This window comes from Emydura macquarii, unplaced genomic scaffold, assembly GCF_026122565.2.
Source record: "Emydura macquarii macquarii isolate MOO-44397 ecotype Brisbane River unplaced genomic scaffold, CSIRO-AGI_Emac_v2 contig_1263, whole genome shotgun sequence".
Classification (NCBI taxonomy): domain Eukaryota; kingdom Metazoa; phylum Chordata; order Testudines; family Chelidae; genus Emydura; species Emydura macquarii.
Genome location: NW_027131400.1, coordinates 6,707,302 through 6,731,489, shown reverse-complemented (window position 1 = coordinate 6,731,489; position 24,188 = coordinate 6,707,302). Strand labels below are relative to the sequence as shown.

At 39.1% G+C, this 24,188-nt stretch overlaps 1 protein-coding gene across 7 annotated transcripts in view; it reads right to left on the bottom strand.

Moving 5' to 3' along the window:
- The window catches only part of TPK1 (thiamin pyrophosphokinase 1), a 448,492-nt gene that overhangs the window by 78,240 nt on the left and 346,064 nt on the right, over positions 1–24,188 (bottom strand). For all 7 annotated transcript variants that reach the window (XM_067550355.1, XM_067550351.1, XM_067550354.1 and 4 more), the window contains one exon: positions 12,706–12,817. In XM_067550355.1, the coding sequence (XP_067406456.1) occupies positions 12,706–12,817 (112 nt within the window). The remainder of the gene's footprint in view (positions 1–12,705; positions 12,818–24,188) is intronic.

The following is a 24,188-nucleotide window of genomic DNA, read 5'->3' as shown; positions in this document are numbered from 1 at the left end:
ACAAACATCTCAGTGTGCATCCAAGTGCCTTTCTTTTCAACCAGACTGTCATAAGAGAGTTTACTTGATGCACCTGAATGGCAGCTCTACTGCTAAGTTCTTAAGTTGAGCTATAGGTCAACAAGCTAGAGAGTCTGAATACGAGCAAGCTCTGAACAAAGAGTGTTTGAAGAGCACTTGTTCACAGAATCTAGGCATGGTTTCATATTTCACCTTGACAATTCAAAGCAAAATTAGGAAGAACTCATGTAAATTATCACTGCCACTCCAGAACACATAAACTTGTCACGATTTTAAAGTCTGTTATCTTGCCAACTTGGAGAGCTAGCAATGGGAGCTTTATGGAATTAGAGAGAGGAGATAGTTGGTCGGAAGCTGCACTCATGGTTAGCCCTGGAAACTCCCGAGATTAACAGATTTAAATGGATTACATTTTTATGTATAGAAAAGCTCCTTTAAGTTATTTTGGAGGTTATAGCTCCTTCAGGGTATGTCTACATAGCGTCTGGGAGTGAACTTTCCAGCCCGGGTCCACAGACTCATACAAAGTTGGGCCCAAGCTAGTGTTCCAAAAATTAGTTGTGCAGATTGGTGGTTTTATGTTGCGGTTTGGGCTGGAGTTCAGGCTCTCAAGCTTGGAGAGAGGGGTGGGCTTGATAGCCCACGCTGCATCGTAAAACACCATCAACACTGTGAATATTTATGCACATGTTTAACTTTACTCACTGAGTAATCCCACTGAAATCCATCATATTACTCACGTGCCTCAAGTTAAGTAGGCATGTAAATCTTTTGGCTGGGGCTACATCATCTGGGATTTAGCAGAGGAGAGATACATCAGATAGTACCACCTAATTCCCCAAGTCTTCATGATTAAGGTGAGTGAAAAATTTGCCCATTAGTTCAATGAACATAGAGTCAAGCCCTAATACGTCTGTAAAATATTTAGCCTACAACATATATATGGCATATACAGAATACAAGACAACATGGTAGGACTGAAAAGGTTCTATTGGGATAGGCTTCTTACTCACATCGCTGTATATGCCGCATACCTTACAGAAAACCTTATTTACAACTATTTTAGAGAATTAAAAAAATAGTTATTGTATAAAGCTGCCTATGGCATAACAAAAGAATAAAGTAGGTAGAGATAAAGTATGGAGAGCAATCAGTACTTTTTGCTAAGTAATAAAACATATAGATTCAAATCTGCAGGGCCTTTCTAAGTTTTATATCTAGATACAAGAAAAAAAAAAACTACATTTGGAACTGATGTGAGAGTGACTATTTTTCAGCTGCCCATCATACTATCTAGAACAGCAAATAATTTATTATTGCTGTTAAACGGGCAGGGGTTTGGAAACACAACACCAAGATCTCTTTACAAAAAGATCCTATATTTTACGTAATTATCAGCCAATTTCAGAGCTGCTAAATGGCAGTAAAAAACCCTGAAGATACAGATTCATTCACACCCCCAACTCAGTTTTTGGTTTGACAGTACAATAGTGCTAATAAGTGCACAATACAGATTTTTGAGGGAAAAACAATGAGTGTGTTGACAACATCTTTCTATAATACATCTTTTTTTTAATAGAATGAACATGACTGATGTTTTTCTTTTTTTAAAAATAAAGCATACCACCAATCTTGATGTAGCACCTCCAACTGCTTTGCTTCAAAAATTAGGAGCCTTGTTTTTGATGAGTACTCATGTAGCTGATTAGAAAACTGTCTTACAGAGTAGTTAAAGAGTAAGCCAATCAGCAGAGCTGCAGTGGTGCTGGAGGCAAGGGTGTAAATTATAATAAAGTAATGCACCATATTGGGGGAACCTAGAAGTACAATTATGAGATGTCTTTCATTGATCGTTAGATTATAACTGCTACGCTCTGGCTTGTACCAGCAATTAATTATATACTGTGTGAATACACATACACACACAGAGTATGTGCAGAATATAGAGAGGAATACGCATTCACTATCCGTTTGCTGCGTGTCATTTACTGTCATCTATCTATAATCATTATACACAAAGATGTTTTGACTGGTTGAAGTGTTTACTAGTTTTATCAACATTTCTTTATAATAAGTAAGTGAAATCTATTTCAAAACAAAATATTTTAAGTTTGATCATTTTATACAGATACATACACACACCCCCACACATTTTGAGTGTGTGTGTATGCGTGATACAAACAGAAAATGGAAAAATCATATTAAAAGAGCATTAAGGTTGCAAATTCAAGAACTCCAAAGTTGGCTCTGCAACCTTAATATGGTTCCTTTATATGTGTATGCATAATGATATAGTCTTTAATTACACGACCCCATACTATTTTTTTCCACAGGACCCCTGACTAATTCAGTGCATAGGATGAATCTGCTCTGGGAATGAATCTAACTTATGCAGCAAATGAAGCTGTCACGTGTATGACCCTTGCCGAATTCCATCCTGTGGAGCCACACTGACCTCTACATGTGTCAGCAGCAGGGTTGGAACCTTCAGGTCCACAGCACAGAACTAAAGGAATAACTGACAGCAGCAGCAGATTGTCATTCTCTATTTGGACCGCCACCAAGAGGACTATGTTAATGTGAAATAGATACCTTTTAGAGTGTACCAGCAGAGTCTACCTGGGCCATTAGAGAGCAGCACATGAGACAAGCCCATTGTGCGGGAACAAATAGATTTGTCTGGTGCTCTATTTCTAGAATCTAGGCAGAAAAAACAGATAATTCCAGATCAGGCCCATTTTAGTCAAGATTGCTAAAGGCTACAATTAAGTAAAATGAAGTATCGTACTGAATCACCTATGGGCCGGGACCGTATCTTTTTCTGTGTGTTTACAAAGCCAAAAGCACGCATGGTGTTCAACAGAACATCACCATCACCACCACTGTACCGTCAAATGGTGGTGAGGGAAAATCCATTCTTTGTCCTCTAAAGAAATAATTAAGGACTGATGGTATAAACCAGAAGTGACCATAGAGTCGTAGGCACAAGAGCTGGATGAAATTTCACTGAAAAATATAATTTGGGGGCAATCAAAAATATTCCAAAATTTGGGTTGAATGTAGTGAATAGTTTTGGCCCAAATAAAAAATTAGATTTTTTTTTTTTTTTTTTTTTTTTTTTTTTTTAAATAATTTGAAAATGTCAGAATGGTTTATTTTGAATTATCATTTCATTTGACCTGAACATTTTTTTTTTTTGGTGTTTCATTTCAACAAGAAAAAAAAAAATTCAGTTTTGGTTTGAAATTCCTTTCTGCCCCAGTTTCAGCCATCAAACTGAAAAATCACTTATTTGCTCAGCTGTATTAGGCACAGTTTTGAGGTGAGCTGTTTAGTCACATCCTGAAGTACCAGAACCCTGGAGTCTCTTTTACTGTTTTACAAATACACATTGGTCCCACTATACAGCTAGCTGGAAACTCTGACAACTGACAGAATGTGGGGAACAGCTACACCAAGACACAAAATGGGAAGTGAAGGGTGGGGGTAAGGGGACAAAAGAAGAGTAAACCAACATAACCAGTACCAGTTGCACCTTTACTGGCAACTGAAGGGCACAGAGAAAATCATTTTTCTCAGCAGCATGATATTGGGATGAAGAGAATAACGAATGACATGGATCACTATATTTGCAATATACAGAATTAAAAACATACATTTGCAAATAATGCTAGCTGGAAAAAGACCAGATTTTAAGAGTACAATCTAATAACTAGCTATATACACAGGCAGCTTAAAAACCCACATATAATAGGATAAACTATATATTTCTTTAACTTAGCTCGTGAGCGAACATTTAAGTTACAGGAACTTGAACCAGACATGATTGATTTGTCCTTCTTTCAGTCCTTGCCCTTTTGTGATTCTGCAGAGAACACAAGGAACCAGCAATAACTCACCACATGCCTCAGAGATCTTTTTTGTTTCTGGAATTCTTTCAGCAACATGACAACTCACATTTGTTATGGTTGATTCTGGGCATTTAAATATGCAAACATTTGAAGTATATTTGTAAAGGATATGACAAATGAGAATTTGCACACTGGCCAATTTTTCATTGACTTGCATTCAAGAACACTATTATATTTCAGCTTTGCCTCCACAGTTGTCTAAATGAGTTGATTTCCTAATATTCATGTGGGCAGGTTGACTGATGACAATGACTTTAGCATAAACTCAAGAGACTCTCCCTTGGACAAATTCCACTCCCATTTTACTGGTGTAAATTCAGAGTAACTGTTGAAGTCAGTGGAGTCACTCTGGATTTGCAATGGTATAATGAAAGCAGACTCTCACTCTTTCTCTTCTGACATCCACATCCCCCTCCTGCCGCAAAATAAAAAAACCTGTTAAATTTTTACACTTCTTACCTGGCATATTTCTGTTGATTTTTAAGGGATTTTAATATGTTCAATGACTTAATGTATCTATATAAATGCGTAGACAGTGTCAGAGCTGGGACTGGAGCTAAACTGGTCTTTGGTCCATGTCTTAAGCTTATACTCCTATATCACATTTCTCTCTAGAAAAAGACAGAGATTGAAAGGACAGAGAGGAGATGGGGAAGAAAGATTTCCTTTCTCCTGAAATCCTCTCTCCTACACCAAATGTCTGAAGGAATGCACCATTGTACTTAACAAGGGAACACAGGGGATTGAAACATCTGCCAGACTACTGCAGTCTGATTTTACTTACAGTTATGTTCCCAAACCATATAAGAGGGGAAAAATTTACTGTTGGAGAAGAGCTGGAACCTTCCCCAGTTTTCAGTAGATGGCTGGATTTGGAGAAGAGGCTCAGACTTGAGGTTTGTGCCTAGACTCTACTTCTATCAGGATGGACCAAAAATCCAGATCCAAAGCCTCCATCACATACTTTGGATCCAAATTTTGCAGCTCAGTCACAATTGTAAACATTACTTCTAGGTTTTAAAACTTGCAGCTACCATACACTGAGCTGAATGCTGCGTCCGTGTGGAATACTTCATAGTTTTAAAATATTTTATGCATTAGGCAGTGCTCCTGTCTTTGCTTTGACATCAGCCTGCCCCCATCAGCCTCGCTGTAAGTATATTTCAGCAGGCCTTGCCTTACAATAACTGATCAGACTCTTTGCAGGCAGAGAGCAAAATGCGTACAGCTGAGCAGCTAATTTTCTGGCAACAGGCTGACACTGCCCAAAGTGACTGCAGCAATAACACTGATTCTGAAGCCCAGTGCTAAAGAAAATTTTAGAAATAAGGAAACTGGAAGGAAGCAAGGTACTGCCCACAGGGAGCTATGGAATGCTTCCCAACTAGGGAACTAGAAAGATTTTTTTTAATTAATAGAACACAAGTGGACTGGATGCTTCAAGCTACTGGTTGTTGGTTTAGCCTACCAGTACCTGGTTAAAATCCAGCCCAGGTTGGAAGTTGCTGCCCTCTGACGGCTGTGCGTCAACCTGTAGAGATGAGTTTCATTTAGTTGTCTCTATCCAATTCCTAGTGGACAAGTCTCAGTATCATCAAAACCACCATTACAACCAGGATCAATCAGTTAGCAGTCTGCGAAGAGCCACTGAGGATTAAAGGGGTGTGTTGATTATTTGCCCTCTCTATTTGGAAGAAGACACATTGGCAGGGCAGCGTGGGGGAAGCTTGCTGGCCGTACTGTATCCAATTTGAGGGATACACAGCTCTTCACAGTCTCCAGTTAATCACAGTCTGTTAATCCAGAACTTTTCCTGAACAATAAACCCGTAAAATAAATGGAACTCAATTGGTTTAAGATTCCAAATCAGTAGCTCAAATGTAATCTAAAATATACTTAAAACAACAAGCCTAAAAATCAATTTCTTCTCCTCTTTGGAGTTTCAAGTTCTGTTTCCTTTGCAGCACTTGATGATAAACCCTTAAAACAGTGCAGTGCCTTTAAAATAGATTTGCAGCCCTAACATTAATGGCAACATCCCTTTTTCTTTTTGTGGGTGGTGGCTGGGGTGGGGGTGGGGGGGAGGAGGAATTCTTCAATTCTATGAGCAAAACAATTAAACTGTTTAGAAACAAACAAGAAAAACAAAAATAATTAGTACAGCAAAAAGTTTGATTTTTACTATCAATGACAACATTTTAAAAACGTTTTGGTTGACATTAGCAAGACTCCTATTGACCAGAACAGAAAGCAGCAAGAGCTCTCTCTGATTATCATTATTGCCTTTTTGCAGTAAACAGGTAGGGTTCTCTGCTGCATAGAAGCAATTAACAGCAGTATCACTCCCACCCTACAAGAAACCAGTTTGCATGAAAATTACTTGGAAAATGCACACACAGTGCTCACACACTTGCAGAGGTTAATAACACAGGTAAAATAAGGTACAACATATGAAAGGAAATATGCACTGAGTCATAACGTACTATTTGCTAATGAGATCATTCCTTGTGAAAGAAGATTCTTAATATGCCATTATCCTCCAGCCCTTATCAATAGCAGTACTGCAGCCTTCTTTCTTCATTCTCAGTTAACCTCCATGAAGGGACTTAAAAAAATCTATACTGGATAACACTAGCACTCAGATTTTTTTCTTTTTAAAAAAGCTATGAAGCTGTTATCACCAAGGAGCCAGATGAGTCAAATCAGAGCAAGTATTATCTAAATACTCTGTTGTAAATCAGATTTTAATGGAGAAAAGACTTATATTCCTTTGGGACCAGGTAAGGAATATGTTATTAGGGTGATCCAGAATGTATATTTTACAATAGTACATAGAACTAGGAATTGTTCCCCTGAGTGATTTTCCAACTTCTCCAAATTTCTTTGCTCATAAGGTTGGAACTAAAACAAATGAATCTCCCATTTGTATCCAATACTAGTAAATCACAGTTTTTAAGGAAGCATTGTGTGTACACACACACACACACACACACACACACACACACACACACACACACTCTCTCTCTCTCTCTCTCTCTCTCTCTCTCTCTGTAGTGTTGCATGTGAAATCAAGACACAAGCTGAATTTTCTTGACCATTGGAAGGAGAGTATACGGATTTGTTTTATCAGAGATGTGAGAGGTTTGATAGCATCCCTTAGCACAGTCTTTGTCATAGGTATTTACCCCTGTCTTTTCCTATCTAGAGCCTACAAAGTCTCATGACAGTATCTGTGAATTGGATGTAGATCACATTTGACTAGCATGCGAGTGCTATATGCATTTTCATTAGCATGGGAATTTATTATATATGCCCAGAAAGGAAACTGTGTTAAACTCATAAGTAAGGTTGATAAGTGAACCAATACTTAAATATACTGTAGTGTAAGAAAGTTAGAGATAAAACAAAAGAAACTAAAAATGTTGGAAATTAGTATTTGTATTACAATAATGCTTACATGCCCCGGTAAAGATGCAAGGCCCCATTAATAGCTAAATCATCAGTTGATGTTGTCCAGCTATTACAGCACAGATTTCAAATTAATTTACAGTGGAGACATATAAAAGTATATGGAAGTCCAGTGTGATGTTATATGATTAAAGATGGCCATTTATATCATTGAGATTACCACTGTTATACAATTGCAACAAATCCTGCCAAAGTGTATCATGTAAGATGTCAATAGAAATACTACAATCTATGGAGTATGATTATCCTGATTAAATCTATGTATCGTCTTTGTATATAAAGTTATGAATATTGGCTATGTATTTGTATCTCCAACATTGTTTTGTTCCTGGGTGACACCTTCCAGATAGCTGTCTAGACCTGATGAAAATCTATGTGTTGATGGCCCATTAAGGACACTCCACTTCTACAATGGGCCATTGAAGAAACTCATTCCATCCTGTAGGTCTTCTTGTGGATGCCTCAGACAGCAAGGAGGCAATGGCCACCCCCTGTGATTCAGCAAACCATGTAAGGTCATGTGATATGTTCAGGTGACCCTCGACTCCATCTTGGGTTTGTAACTTTCCATACACAAGGGCTGTGGGCTTTGTTTGGGACAATAAATTTCCATACACACGGCAAGGGATATAAAAAGACACCGGAGACAACTCCATTTTGCCTCTTTCCTGCTCTAATTCCCTGGATTTAAAACTAAAAGGAGCATTTCGAACTATGGACTGAGGACCTTCCAATCTTTTGGAAGTTACCAGAGAGACTTTTGCAAGCCAGCAATCTATTCCATCACTGCTACAAACCTGATATAAAGACTTTTCAATCATTTGTATGTATATGATCTATTATCTATTAACTCTTTTATTTTATTAATAACTCTTTAGTTAGTTTACTAAGATTGGCTGACAGTGATATTGGGTTAAGATTGGAGATGTATATTGACTTGGGGTAAGTGTCTGATCCTTTGGGATTAGTAAGAACCTCACATATGGTGAATTGAGTTTTTAATAATCTCTCACTACATTAGACCTGTTTGTCTGGATGGGAGCCAAGGGCTGGAATGCCTAAAGGAGACTGTTTGGTTTCTGGTTAACCATTGTGATACCGCAGAAGCTCTTTTGTTACCGGCTTGATGAATCTAATCATAGAATAAGCTACCAATTTTGGGGATCTTTTGCTATTAGCTGATGACAAAATGAGGAAAAGACTTTTATTTTTTGTCACGTTTAGCATGAAAAATGTCATCGACTCCATGATTTACACACCCAGGGCTGAAATTCTAATATTTTTAAGCATTCTGTCCATTAAGGTTTTTTGGGAGGGGCAGAGTCTCATCCTTCCATGCACAAACAAACAGGAAAAGGCCTGCCGTATGCAGGCTATCAACAAAAATGACGACATGTAAGTCACACTTCCTAGCAATGTGTGCCTATCCCTTTGCTTCTCTTTATTATCCTTTGTGGGTGACTTGCCATTTTCAATTTAAGTGTAAAATTATGGGCAGCACAGAAGTCAGGAGGATCGTTAGTGATAGCTGGTACTATAAGTAATGGCGTTTTCCAAACAAAACAGGTAATTTGAATCTAGATCTTGTCATGGGAAAAAAAAAAGCCTGTTGCAATAAAAATTAACATGCATTCTGAATCTGGGGTACATGTTTTTACTTTGTTTCACTGCTTTATTTTGTTTTACTATCATCATCTGAATAATAATCTCACTGAGAATTTACTTGAGTTATTAATGGTTAGGTTCAGCCACTTACTTGGGGCTGGGATCGGTTTCAGGCTGTTGAATCTCAAGTTGCTTTTGGAATCACTAGAGAATCCCGGCATGTCTTGGGTTTTATACTTTAGTGATGAAGAGGTTGAGGAATAAATAGAACTATCCAGATTTTGTGAAAAAAACCTTAATAATGAGATTGACCAAGTAAGCTGGAGCAAATGATGTGTAATGTGAGCACTATTCAGACAAATAATGCAAAATGCAAGGTTTGGCTTCTCATTGAAAACAAAAAGGAGCAAGGATAGGAAGGAAGTAGAGATGTTGTAATGTTAATGTGACCCTACCAATAGGAATCTGTCCTTTCTATGCCTGCTTGTCTCCCAGAACAAAAGAGGTAACAGAACATTATGCAACAAACTCCTAGAGTTTTTTCCCCTATATAGTGCTCATCACAATAGTAGCTAGATGCTTTACCTCCCAGAATTCATCAGCTACTAACAGTACTGTTGGTATCATAAGCATTGAGGACAACTGGACTCCAAGTCCAATGCCATCTACAGGTTGTGTCTGATACTATTCCAACCCCCCCAATTCCACTCCCCTCAAAACCAATCATGGGGTGGTTAGTAACCCATTTCTCCATAAAAAATGAAGAACTCTGGCCAATAAAATAAGGTGTAAACTCAGACTTCTTCTTCAGAACATGTCTGAATGGACCAACCCAATTATGCATGTGACAGACTTTTAGTACACAATCCCAGCCTAACATATTCCCAACTGCCTGCTCACACTTTTCCCTTAAGTAAAATATCTATTTACGTTACTAGATTAAACAAAAGGTATATGAAAAGATGGAGGTGAGACTACCTACTAGAAGACAATTATGCACCAATGACACAGATGACCATTTAGCAAATTCTCTGGTCAGATTATACTATTTATACTTTGGAATATGATTCTGCATCCCCCATTCCCATCTCAAATGAAAAATACAAACAAAAGTGGCTAAGTATTTACATATACAAAAGAGTAGACAGCCCCTCCACCTCTACCTCCACTTTGAGAGTTCAGGCTAGGATTTTAAAAGGAGCCTACATGAGTTTGGTGCCCAAAATCCCAACTCTCATAGGCTCCTTTTAAAACCCCATCCTTAAGTTTCCAAGCAACCACATTTTGAGGATATATGATACACTATCTACCGTAGTAACAATGACTGCACTTAGTGCTTTCTTTAACAATAACAATCCACATTAGCCTTTTGTGGTACTTATGTCCAGAAAATTCTGGATCTCATTCACTATAGCACGTTGCTGTGGTCATTGTCTGCAATCATATGGGTCATGCATGGCCCTGTGCTATAGGATTCTCCCATACCTCCTGCACTTTCCTGCGATTCAAGAATGCCCAGCATGGAATATGTCTGACTGATACACACATAGTTACTCTAGCAAATATCTAGAATCTCTCTTGCCTATTGCCAAACAATATTTATTTCCATCAGGTCAAGGTATATTTGGTTCAAACAGGTCAAACCAATACATTTTGGACATCTCTTTGATCAAGGGAAATAAGCCTTCAATATGTCCTTTCCTTTCCTGTTTAAATGTCACTATGCAAAGAGCCACATTGAAAGACATGGCAGGCCCTTCCCATGAAAATGAACATTATCAGGTTGAATATTCCCACTGGAGTCAGACTATCTGATTCCATAGAAGGCTGGAGGTGGTAAGGCAAGTTGATTCTAAACTACCTGCTAGTAACAATCTTAGGGAAAAGACCTATCATGGCATTTTCCAGACTTCAATTACAATTAAGATCTACAAATCCTGAGGTGCTATGGAGCTTTTGCCAAATTACTATAATCGTGTTTTGCCATTTTTTTTTTTCATGAAAGAGACCACAAATAACAGAAAATTCTGAGAGACATATTTTATGGGGTAGCAGGCAGATTCTCCAAAATTTCCCTGACATCCTCTTTGTCTCCAGACAGGCACCTTGTTAACGTGACAAAGGTCACATCATTAAACACAGGAGAAATTCTTCTGCATTTGAAAAATAACTAGCATTTGAAACAAACAAAAAGTTTCCTCACAAAGTTCATCACATTTTGATACACTGCAGTGTGTAATTTAAGCTGACTATTTCACAAAGTGATGTGAACTCCTTAGACTCTGCTTCACTAACTTAATGGTGGTTTAAGCTCCCTTCTCCTATTCTCTGTAAGTCTGGAAAATGTACTGAGAAATTATATAATTCATTTTTTATACCATAGACACAAAATTCATTGTAAAGCCAAAAGTACATGAGTGAGAAGGATTTATGAGTTGTTCTCATCTTATCTTTATCACTGCAAATGCATATCTTCAATTGTCTTTCAAATTAAAAGACATCAGTGCTCCTTTTATACGGTACAGCCAATCTTTACAGACCTGCTGAAGACAGGAAGATCATAACTGTGCCAGCCAGACAGCTCTTCACCCCGATCTCCTGCATCTGGAAACTTCCTTCCATTCTTAATTTAATGCCAAATTCAGAACCCAACAACTAGTGAGCCATTGCTGACTAGGGACTTCAACTGCATGCACTCAAATCCGCAATAGAACTTGAGATTTTCCAGATCCTGAAGTGCAAAAGATCATGTAAAACTATGTTTTGCCAAAGATTAATCCCCTGGTAAAAGTTAAAAGAAGACAGCTAGATGTGAGGCAGGCAGCAGTGGCATAGTAGGCCTCAGCACACTGGCTAGACCTCAGATTATTCATTAAAATAGAGAAGGGTATTCCCGTGGGGGCCATTCATGTAGGTGGGCACAAAAGTCTGCCTATATAGATCAGACTGGAGGATGAGGACCCAGGTTAGTAGATGATGGCCTGTACAGAACATTTCAGTGCTTATGAACCACTGCTTTGGTTCTTTCCTTTTCAATTCTAATGCATCTCCACCAAAAAATGTTCACTTAATCTTCCTGGGTAAATACAGCCTGCATGACTCACAAAGGAAAAATTTCCCCTTTCTATTTTCTGTCAAAAGAATTCTTGTTATTTTTTTCTTTTCTAACAAATACTCCCATTCTAGGGCAAATGCACTTTACCCATTTTAAAAAATAGAAAAAAAAAAAAAAAAAGATATATTCATCCAGAGTTGACAAATAGACAGTATATGCCAAGCAGTTCATGAGAAGTGAGGTGGCTTTAATAATCTGTATCACATTACTATTTGTCTGTCATAACTTCATGGCTTATAGGCAGAAGTTTCGGCACTTGCAGCCTTACCTCCCTGAAGAATAATGTATCAAGATGGTAATGCATCATGACCTCAACAAATGTTCTATTTAAACAGTATTATGATTCCCAAAAGCAAAACATATTTCAGCCTATGATGTCTTAGGTTTTAATATAATTCATGCATTTCCTTTTCTGACTTTATTGATGGAAAGGCCTTCTCTGCTAAACTTTACTATTCCCTCTTCTCCTTTTTAAACACACAGGACAAGATTTTAAATATCAGTTACATGGGTGTAAATCTGAAATAACTCCAAAGAAGCAATCCCTAATTTGAAATGTTGTCAGCAGTGAGACATCTTACTTACTGAGGTTCCATTTTAGACCTGTCGTAGTAACGTTGTCACAAGAGGTCCCAACTGGAATGAGGCCACACCACTTGCTTTCATGTCCTGTGTCTACATGCAGTTTATGCTTCCCCTGCAATACAGAAAGACGTCTTCTTTGGTCAGTAATAGCCAAGGACCAGAAAGCCATTTATACAATACATTTTTTAAATAAAAAGGAACACATTTGAGTTAGAGACAGGACTGATTTGAATTCTCCCAAAGTTCAGAAGTATTTGGATCTGGGGTTTCAGTTCCCCCCATGGTACAGAGAATGAGTAGGCAAAGATCCAGATTTGAAAGTACGGAGTTTGGATCAGGGTGAGGGCGAATATTAGGGTGAGGGCGAGGTTTTGGGCGAGGGTGAGAGATGGGGGGTGGGTGTGAGGGTTAGGGTGAGTATTAAGGTTAGGTCGAGGGTGAGGGCAGGATTAGGGTGAGGGCGACGTGAGGATGAGGATTAGGGTGAGAAGGTGAGAGTGTGATCTTGAGCAAGGTGGAAGGTGAGGGCGTGGCTTAGGGTGAGGGCGAGGGCGAAGGTGAGGGCGTGGCTTAGGGTGAGGGCGAGGTTTCGGGTGTGGGCGAAGGTGAGGGCAATTTTTCGGGTGAGGGTGTACTTTTGGGTGAGGGCGATTTTTCGGGTGACGGCAAAGGTGAGGGCGATTTTTCGGGTGAGGGCAAAGATGAGGGCGTGGTTTTGGGTGAGAACGAAGGTGAGGGCGTGGTTTTGGGTGAGAACGAAGGTGAGGGCGATTTTTCCGGTGAGGGCGGGGTTTTCAGGTGAGGGCGATTTTTCCGGTGAGGGCGGGGTTTTCAGGTGAGGGCGATTTTTCCGGTGAGGGTGAAGGTGAGGGCGTGATTTCGGGCGAGGGCGTGATTTCGAGTGAGGGCGAAGGTGAGGGCGATTTTTAGGGTGAGGGTGAAGGTGAGGGCGTGGTTTTGGGTGTGGGCGAAGGTGAGGGAGATTTTTCCGGTGAGGGCGAAGGTGAGGGCGGGGTTCTTGGGTGAGGGCGAAGGTGAGGGTGGGGGTTAGGGCTAGGGTGAGGGAGAGGTTGAGGGCGAGGGTTAGGGCTAGCGTGAGGGAGAGGTTGAGGGCGAGGCCTCCAGCACTGTGAAGTGATAAGTTAGGAAGCTAAAATGAAGACAAAATATCTTACTGCCACGATGAATTATCTGAGGTATCTGACAAATTCTACTGCTTATGCCGAATACTTTATAAAAATCCTTGATATTGAGCCATGCTCTCAGTTATCAAATGAACCTTGGAAAAGTTGTCAATTAAGCAGTATCAGGCTTTATAGCTTAAACCTGTTTGATTGTTTGCATAGCAAGAAGGAGAATAGTTCAGAACTGTCTGTCTGTCTTCTCAAATTATGCAGCTTCACAAGGTGCTGAGCTACTGGTTCCTAGGGTGCTCTACAAATACAACTATTTCAATATTAATGCCTAATGCCCTTTCAGCTATGCAACATGCGTAGCTATTTAAGCCACTCATAATTTTTAGGGGTCTGATTCACGATTTTTGAATGCTAGGAATTACCGGTATATAAAGACCGATTGTTTTTCGTTTTTACTGTTTACCTGAATTTTGGAAGTCCTGGAACTCCCTGGACACACACCTCTCCTTCTGGAGTGGGACGTCTGGTCTAGGGGATCTCTTTGGCTCTGGAGGGATGCCCCAGAGTCCAGACCTAGCTCTGTGCTCCCGAAGGAGAGATGGCAACTTGGTAACCCGGCTCGTATTAAACCTAATATTTCCCCAGAAAACTGTGAAGTTAATTTTGTACTCATTTTCATCTGTTTTTTAATTTTTGTAGTAAACACTGATACATTCCCAGGAAACCATAAACAAAGTAAAGCCAGAAATGAAGGGCCTTAGCAATACACTGTACAAGGGAGAAATTGACTTATTTTAAAAATTCATACATTCTTAGGGAGTTCATTTTATTTTGGGAAACAACATCTTAAAAAGTTAACAAGTGAGTTCATTTCTTTGGCAGAAAGATTAAAAAACCACCACATTTGAACAGCAAGGGCTAGACTATCAAAGAACTGTGAGCCTTCCACAGGGAAAATTAGGTTGACAATGATAATCTTCAAGTTTCCATGTGGCTATCTTCCATAGAAGCTGTGACGCTGGCTGGATTGGGTGGGTGGGGGGGGCATTTATTATATTACTTAACTTCAATATGTCAAAGTCATAGTAATTCATGTCAGATATGCCAGGTCAGGTACTGTTAGAAAGGCTATAATATAATAAGTAAGATGATGATGTTTATGTTCATGTGTTGTATGTGTAATGGAAGTTATGGATGTGGTTGATATATCTGTATTTCAAATTGTGCTGGATCTGGGCAGCACCCCAGACGGGATCGCTGCAGAACAATAGGCTGCTTAATGGCTCATTAAGAAATTCACAGGTACAAAGGGCCAGGCAGTGAAGCTAGGGATATACTTGATGAGTTACCAGGACTTACTCATGTGACTCTGGACTCCATTTTGGATCCTGTAAAATTCCACAAGCATAATGGCGAACGCCAGAGGACATAAAAGGCAGATGCCCGAGATTCATTTTGTCTTTCAGTCATCACCTACCTCTGGATCAACTCATCTAAAGCTGTGAAACAAAGGACTGAGACCCATCTAGGTACTGGATGTACACCAGAGGGATTATACAAGCCTGCAAACTCCACAATTCTTCTAGAAACCTGATATATATGAACTTTCAAATCATTTATATGTATCTGATTGCTTTAATCCTTTAACATTTCTCTTGTAGTTTGTTTCTTTCTTTTTATAATAAACCTTTAGTTTTAGTTACTAAAGGATTGGCTGGCAGCGTGGTATTTTGGGTAAGATCTAAGCTTATATTGATCTGGTAGTGTGGCTGACCCTTTGGGGTCAGGAGAAACCTTTTTGGTAAAGAGCATAGAGTTTTAAATAACTGGTCTCTCTACTGGACCTAGAGGCTGATTGGGAGCCGGAGACTGAAATGCAGTAAAGGGGGCTGTGTATATTTGTATATTGGCTTCTTGATAACCGGTGTGGGGAATCAGAAGCAGTTTGTGGCTGGTTGGGAAGTCTGACTTCAGTGACACCCAGCAGTATTGGGAGAATCTGCCCTTCTTGTGCAGCCTGCCCTGACCTTGGCATTTTCAGGTGGCTACTCTAAGCACGGAAGGGTCACAGAAGCAACATGGCCTACCCACTTAACAGAGGGTATTAGAGTAATCATGATTGGTAATAATCAAAATTAGAGTAATCATTATTGGTAATTTGCACATACAAGCATTAATTTGTTCTTATTTTTAACGTTAAGATTAAATAAACAATAATACACTGGTGCTAAAAAAAAGAAACTAATACTGTGTTTCTAGCCTCTCTAGAAACCAAAGTTACAAAGTTTAAGAGGAAAAAGAAACCCAAAGGGATTAAATAAACTCCTTCCTTTTAAGTTTTTACCTCTGAAGTAGACAGCTGAACTGCTTTAACATTTTAACTTATAAATCAAATATTATCATGTTTTAATGTTACTGGTGATAATAATGGCAAATATTATAACTGTATTGATTTTTATCTTATTAAAGTAGTTTTGAAAAAACATTGATCAGTCTTGAGGATTGAGTCAATTTATTTTTCCCATTTTGTGTCTGGTGCTAGGAAATGAAATCAACTTCGAAGTTCAGCAATATGAAGAAAATGTCAGCTTTTTTTTTTTTTTTTTTTTAAATGTGTTTCATCCAGACAGGCTTAACATTTACCTTTGTTTCTCATGCGTTACTCATTGTAGGTGCCATTTTAATAAGAAAGCACTAACGGAATAGGGGACAAACAGAAAAATATTTGTTGTTGATAAAGAAAAACCTAAGAAACAATTTCCCCCCGTCATGTCTCCTAACTCAAATGGAGCTAATGAAATAATCAGCTGAACATTGGGAACACGTATACCTATGTAACATATCAAAGACAAGAGGAATGTATAACCTTTGGTCAAAAATATGCAAGTCAAATGTGGGTAATAAATCAAGAGTACAAGCAGTGGGGCTTCTAAATTATTTATAATGCCTAAGTGGCACTTTGCAAAGATACAAAGGCAAGGACCCTTCCCAAGGCAAACAAATCCAACGCAACTTGTAAAATATATAATATAAAGCAGTTCAAACACAAAAAGGTGTGCAGACATGATGGGTGCAGAGCTCAACACAGGCTGAAGAAATGAATTTGAGACAGATCTGAAGGAGGAAAGGGATAGGAGTTGGCACATGGCAGCTGAAAGACTGTTCCGAGTGTAACGTGGGGTATGGAAAAAGAGCACAAGGTCACAAGGAGGAGGAGACAAAAGACAAACAGTTAACAGAAAGGATGCTGGGAAGCATAAGGAATGAGGGTCAGATTAAATGAAAGCAGAGAAGTTGGAAGTGGATGTTATGGTAAGAATTGAACGACAAGGAGTGTGAACTTTAATAGGGAAGGAAAAGGAAATTAGTGAAGAGATCTGAGGACAGAAGTCGTGGTCTGAATAGTCAACAAGGAAGATAGCTTTAGCAGCAACATTTGGGGTGGATTGGAAAGAAAAAAAAGGAGGGAGATGTGGGTGGTCAGGAAGGGTATTGCAGTAATGGAGACAAAAATAATGAATGGACTAGTGCTTTAGTAGTGGAGATTCAGAGAGAAGGACAGATTTTAAGATACTGTGGAGGAAAATGCTGAGGACTTGGTGACAATCTGGATGTAGTGAAAAGAAGAGAGGAGCTAGACATGACAATGAAATTTTAAGCTTGAGGTGATTGTCAGCAGTAAAGTGAGGGAGAGGAGAGTGTTTATGAGGAAAGAAACTTGGTTTTGAACAATATGGAGCTTCAGGTGGTGAGGGAATATCCAGGAAGAGATATTAAGGACATATGGAAATGTGTGACAGGAGAGATGATGAGAGGACATAAATAGAGAGGTAGATGTGGGAGTCATCCGCATAGAAAGGGCTGTGATGGGCAGCTAGTCCTCTGCCTCAACAGGACTCTGCTGTAGAGCCCATAAGGCTAAATATTATCCAACATTCAACATACACAAGAAATTAAGCCTCAGGGGCAACTGCAAGAAGCCACAGACTTCAGTGCCTGCAGTACGCATTTGACACTCTGTTCTACACAACATCTTCACTTCAAACACATACAAAGCCATCATCCATCTTGCCCAGTGCCTGGGTGTGGTGGCTCTTTGATGAAGAGTAGATGGCTGAAACTAAATCTGATGGTGACAAGGGAATGAAATCATTCTAAGGAACTGTCTGAAACCATAAGATCACCCTCAAATGAAGCAAGCGGTCCTCCAATCAAAGCTTCGTACTGTCAGGGTCCTTCTAATCTTCCAGCATTCTTCTACACTCTTCATTGCTCCTGGACACCCATATTTTATTAGTAATCAGAAATGACTTTTAATCTACCTCTGGCTGGCCAAAATGTTGCACCCCTTTCCATTGCATGAGGCCCTTGCCATAGTGTTTCTCCCGCAGGCTTGAGTACTGCAGCACAGTGTACCTTATGTTAGAAGTGAATGCCCTGAAGAAGCTACAAATGATGCAGTCACATGGCAGTATGTCTTCTGCGTAAAAAAGGAGGATCATATCACCCTGGTGCTCTGCCCACTGACCTGTCCACTCTGTCCAATACAAATTTAATAAAGCTGTCTCAAGGACCACTTTTTTCTATGTCCATGACCTTCCATGGCAGCCCATTGTGACACTCAAGTGCAGGGAATCAGGAGTTCCTGGGACCTGGCCAACCTCTGTATAACACCCTGCCACTAGACCCTAACCCCTAACATTCTGAACAAAATTTAAGACCAAACTCATTATATTAGCGTTCCTTCAGTGATAGATGGCAGCGCGCACGCGCACGCGCACACACACACACACACACACACACACAAAAGCCTACTGAGCACAGTTGTCATTGTGTTACTGTAACGGCATGGCACCCACATCTCACGAGCGTCCCCTTCTGGTTGGGTGTGTCTGAAATCTTTAAACTGTCCTGGTCCTGCTATCTGGCCAGAACCTCAGGGCTTCCTCTGTGAAGGCAATGGTTTTGCCCTCTTTGGGCCTTTCTGGCCCCAGCTCTCCAGCTGGTCCACTAAATAGTTCAGATTCCCTTCTGGGGATTTATCACTGTCCAGTTATATGGCACTTCCACAGTTGCCTATGGGGGGGATCTGGGTCTGCCCACTACTCCACGTCCCAGCCCAGGGACCCAAAGAATAGCAGCCACCCACCACTAAGTCCCTTTAACAAAACTGCTTTTACTCCCTGGGCCACTTCCCCATGGCCTCAGCCTTCACCAAAGCTTCACCCATACCTCAGGGCTCCTCTGTGTTCAGGCTCAGCAGCCAGCCAGTAGCCCTTTCTTACTCCCCTGGTCCTTGCCAGCACTGAGCTGTCCATGGTGCTGCAGCTTCCTTTGGCCAGTCAGGAGCATCAGCTACACTACTCTGGCTCCAGTAAGGAACTGACTGTCTCCAGCTTTGCAGTTCCTTTTTATATGTCTGTCCTGGGCTCTGATTGGCTCCTCCCTGCAGCCTCTCTCATTGGCTAGCCCTTTGCAGTCTCCCCGATCGACTGCATCATGTGCAGTCTCTCTAGGCTGCTCGGAGGACTTAGCTCCATTGCTCTTTTCCTAGGACAGAAAGAGTGTGGCAGGACGCTAAGGTCTCCAGGAGAGGACCTCTGGGCCCAGTTCACCCCATCACAGTTACATAAGGAAAGGGCAGAGAATACAGTCTTACTCACTGTTTTATTTACATACGTTTGCACTTAAACACAATAATGCTGAGTGCAAAAGATTACCTAAATGACGGACAGATGGTATTTGAGTCCATGAGAACAGATTAGATCTCCAAAGTTACAGTGTACATGGAGAAGAGGAAAGGAACAAAGATTAAACTGAGTAAGAATATGTTTATTTGTTTAAACCCAAATGTTTTGACAGGAATATTTTAAAGAAATTCTGGAACCATTTCTATTGGTGTGAGATATTATAAAAGCTTGGGGTTTTTTTGTTTTTTGTTTTTTGTTTTTTTTTTACAAACCTTGAAATTTTAGGCCAAATTTGTTGCCAGAATCTGTCTGAATATAGTAAATCTTTCTTAAATGAATATCCTTTAAAAATGTAATATTGCAATATTAGTATAAAGAGGTATCATAATGCAAGTGGTTGTGATTTGTCAATAATATCTATGATGCAGAGTGCTAATTGTATCAATATTAATTACAGAATGGGATTAGAGCTGGTGAAAAGTGGGAATTTTTTTTGAAAAAAATCAAAAATTGGAAAATTCTGACCAGCTATAGGATCTTATTAAATTAACAAATTGAAGATCACTTACACCTGTTGTAGCATCTCTTTTAAATTGAATTGTTTGATAGTTCTGTGTTACCACCTTACAATGGGTTTAGCTCCTGTTGCTACAGTTTCCAAATCAATAGGGCCAAATTTTCCCTTTACAATTCTCTTAGTATGGGAGACTCTTAGGAACCCATGAAGAATGGGCCCAGTGACCACAAACATAGTTACAAGTAAACAGTCTTGTTTGCAATACAAGTTATTGTAGCCAATTAGTTCATTTTATCATTTAATTGTGTTGTTGTAGTTAACTCACGTTCTATGTAATCAATGTGTGATGAATAGATAAGTAGGATAGGATTATAGGAGTAGAAGATTGACAAGTATTTAGGACTGACAAGTTTGTATTAAAGATATATGTTAAGATAAGGCAATAATGCAAGGCCTACACTATACTGGGAAGGACCAACCTAATGTACTTGGTGGAAAGGGTCATCACTAATGTAACAGTGCTGTAGTCTCAGGAGAGTCAATTATTTGCTCTTTGCAGATAATTTATATTTTATATATACAGCGGTGACAACTTAAATGTATAACCTTGGGGGATAGTAAATCTCTCCATTTTACTAGCATTCACCACTAGAGGGATTTCATCTCATAGCTTTATCATAAATTGTTTGAAGCAGATGTGTTCATTAATTGGGTCTAATAATCATTATAATTCACTCTTTCTAGTATCTAGGATTTAATTCACTGTAGAATAGTTCCTTTATTAGGTGTGCCTCTTCAAGGGTAGCACTAGAAGTTTAAAGCCCTATACTACAGGTTATTCAAGCAACTGACACATGTAGTCCCATTACTTTCAATGGAACTACTTGCAGTCATTCTATTTACAGTTGATAGGAAGAATTTGCAGGACTGGGTCCAAAAGTTGGACAACATTTTGAAGTGCAATAAATTTACTATTTTTCAAGTACAGTGTAACCAATTAATTCATTTCATCAAGTAACTGTGTTATAATTGTAGTTAACTCACATGATATTTCATATATAATCAATGTGTGACTAATAGATAAGTAGGACAGGCTTACAGGAGTAGTAACTGATTCTCCTGAGATTACAACATCATGTAACATTAGTGATACTTTTCATCAAACACATTAGGTGAGTCCCTTCCCAACATAGGGAATAGTAGGTAAAGTACCTTTCTACCTTTGGAACAGTTATTTTGTCCTCTGCTGTCAAGCCAGTATGATGATTGGTAAGTGGTCAGCAATGTAAGAGGAAAAAAATGATGCAGTCTTCAGGGGGGAAATATGCTTCAATCAGTTAAACTGCCAGTAGTGAAGACATTAGAAATATACACACAAATAAAGTGAAATTATGACACAGTCTGAAGCGAGCAGCATGCTAGATGGGAGTATGAAGCAGCTACTATCAGTGGGAGCTTGGGAAGTTCAGTTCTTGCACACAAGGGCATACTCACAGGTGCCTCAAATTAACTCTTCCAGCACTCATTTTATTAACCCTTATCTGCCAATTACACGTGCATATCTACCACTCTTTTCAGATGACCAGAAAGATACAGACAGGAGATGTAATTGGAAAGTACAATAACCAAGAATACTGTAGCCCTTTTCAAATTTCCAACTAGCTTTTTAGTGATCCATTGTGACATTTTATTCTTGGGCCTGTGAGTCTGAGGTCCTATACTCAACAGGCCCATCATTATGAGTTTAATACAAGTATTAGCATTTTTAGTGATTTCATGCTGAAAAATCAAAACCATTCTAAAGACTCAAATAATGTGTATTCCCAAAGTGATGAGTATTACAACATAATTTTCCTCACAATCCATTATTTATGACATATTTAATATGGTTATTCATTCCTTTTTTGTGCAAGTCTATGTAGAAGAATTCAGACACATTCATCTAGATTCATTGTGCCCTTTCCCTATAATACTAGAGATCTGTGAGAGTTAATTCAAATGGCAAGGATATTGTTCATATAACTGTGGCACAAATAACTGGTGTGAGAGCTGAGAAGCTAAAATGTCTCTTCACTGCAGTATTAAACCACTACCTATTGCTCCCAGACACCTCTATACCAAGTGAAGATCAGCTGAGCTTTGAAGGTTTTAGTGCTTTCTTTGTAAGAGCTAATGCTCTATCACCACATATTAGAAGTATATTATAGTGGTTTCAAAATCAAGTTAGCAAATCTGTACTACTCTTCCAAGGAACTGTATCAGAGTTTGGCTATACATGGTAAACAGCATTCAACAGCTGATCTTAAGCATGATTCATGTAGATGAACTGGTTTGTTTAACCAACTCATTATTAAGCACAGAGAAGGGGGTCAAACCGGATTATTTTGCAGCACGGCCAGCTGCTGTAGATGCAACCAAACCATGTTAGGGTGAGTTAAAATTGGTTCAGTCTAGTTTTCTATAGTTGTTGGTTGAAAACTATTGGAGCTAGACTGTTGAGTTAAGAAGCAAATCAAGAAATAATGGATCACAAAATAATGTTAAAAATCAAGATTTAAGAAATTAATTTTTCACAAGTATCTTGTAAACATTAGGCAAATGATATGGCCATAATCTATTTTTGATAAACATATGAGAAAGTAGCTTGGTAGCTAATGGTTCCTAATATAATTAACATAGAGAAACACAACATTTTACTATGAGAATATACTTCCCCTGTCATATCTCTCTGAACTTTTAGTCAAGATTTTTAGTATAGCTTATCTATTTAACCCCTGAAATTTTGGACCCATCCATTGGGTTTGCAGTAATTCATTAAGTTCCTGTTTCATTGTGAAGTTCAAGATTCTTGTAACAATCACAAATGGGACATATGAAAATAGCACAATGACGTGCAAACTCAAATAATTCAATAGGATGCTGATGATACTAGCATCACAATTTCACATATCTGTATCCAGTCCATTTCTTGTATTTATATTATTATATTTTGCTTCAAGGTACAGTCTTATGCCTTCTCAAGATCAGCAACTCCTTCGGATGAGTTGTTTTAAGACAAGCAACATCTGAAAGTTAGATAGGTCAGTAATCTCAGCTACTTCTTCTCTCCTTTTATTTACCAACCCTCTCAAATACCACTATTACTTGAGTACCAGGCCTTACTCTTGCAAGTCCTTAAATGGGGTACAGCAATGTTGCTATCCTCTAGTTCAGATCTAAATTATGTATAAGCAAGTACGGTTGAGTGATACAATTCTTTGTACTGAGTGGACGTACATCTCAGCCCCTGATGTGTTTGACCGTTATTTTCAACAGCCAAGGTAAAATAGGAGTGGGATATAGGTGAAGATGGGCATTCTAGACATGATCTTACATGAGATCCTCATAATGCTACATGTACACCTTTTTGGTCTTATTCCTGGTTCTAGGAAGGAGTAATTTGATGCCATTGTAACAATGCTCTCATTCATACCTTTCTTCAACAAAATGGGGAATGGTAAAGATGTCCTCCCTCTCCCAGCTGTCTCTGATGCCTGTGCTGGGGAGAATCAGTCATCCTCAACTCTGCTAGCACTAAAGACACCACACACAGAGCTCTGGTTGCCCAAATCAGGATACGTTAAAGAGGGGGATGTCCTGCAAAAGCAGTTTCTTCTCTACCCCCACCCCTTTCTCATGCACCAGAGGGGTCAGTTGGACTTTACAGAGCACAAAACATTCCTTTTGGCGACAAAATGTATAGTGAATGTGGAATTTGTATTAAAATATTTGTAGAGCCATGTTCAGCATATAATGATACAACTCCCATTCATTTAAATAGGAACTGTACCCAGTAATATCAGGACTGAATTTAATACTTAGAATCCAGAGGAGAATCCCCATCACATTAAAATAATTTAAAACAGGCCAAATTTGGATCCTAATCTATTTGACAGTGCTGTAAGTGTTACAGTCAAACTGGCACCCTTTTTTCAAAGGACGTTGAAGGGCTGAAAGCAAGATTTGCATTTTCCTGGCATCCCATTTATCATCATAGCCATAATTCTGAGAGATTATCTCTACAGAATTAAATTGATACATTTAGAATACCACTAAAAGGTAAAAGAAACTGTACAGGTTTTCAGCGAGGACAACAAAAAG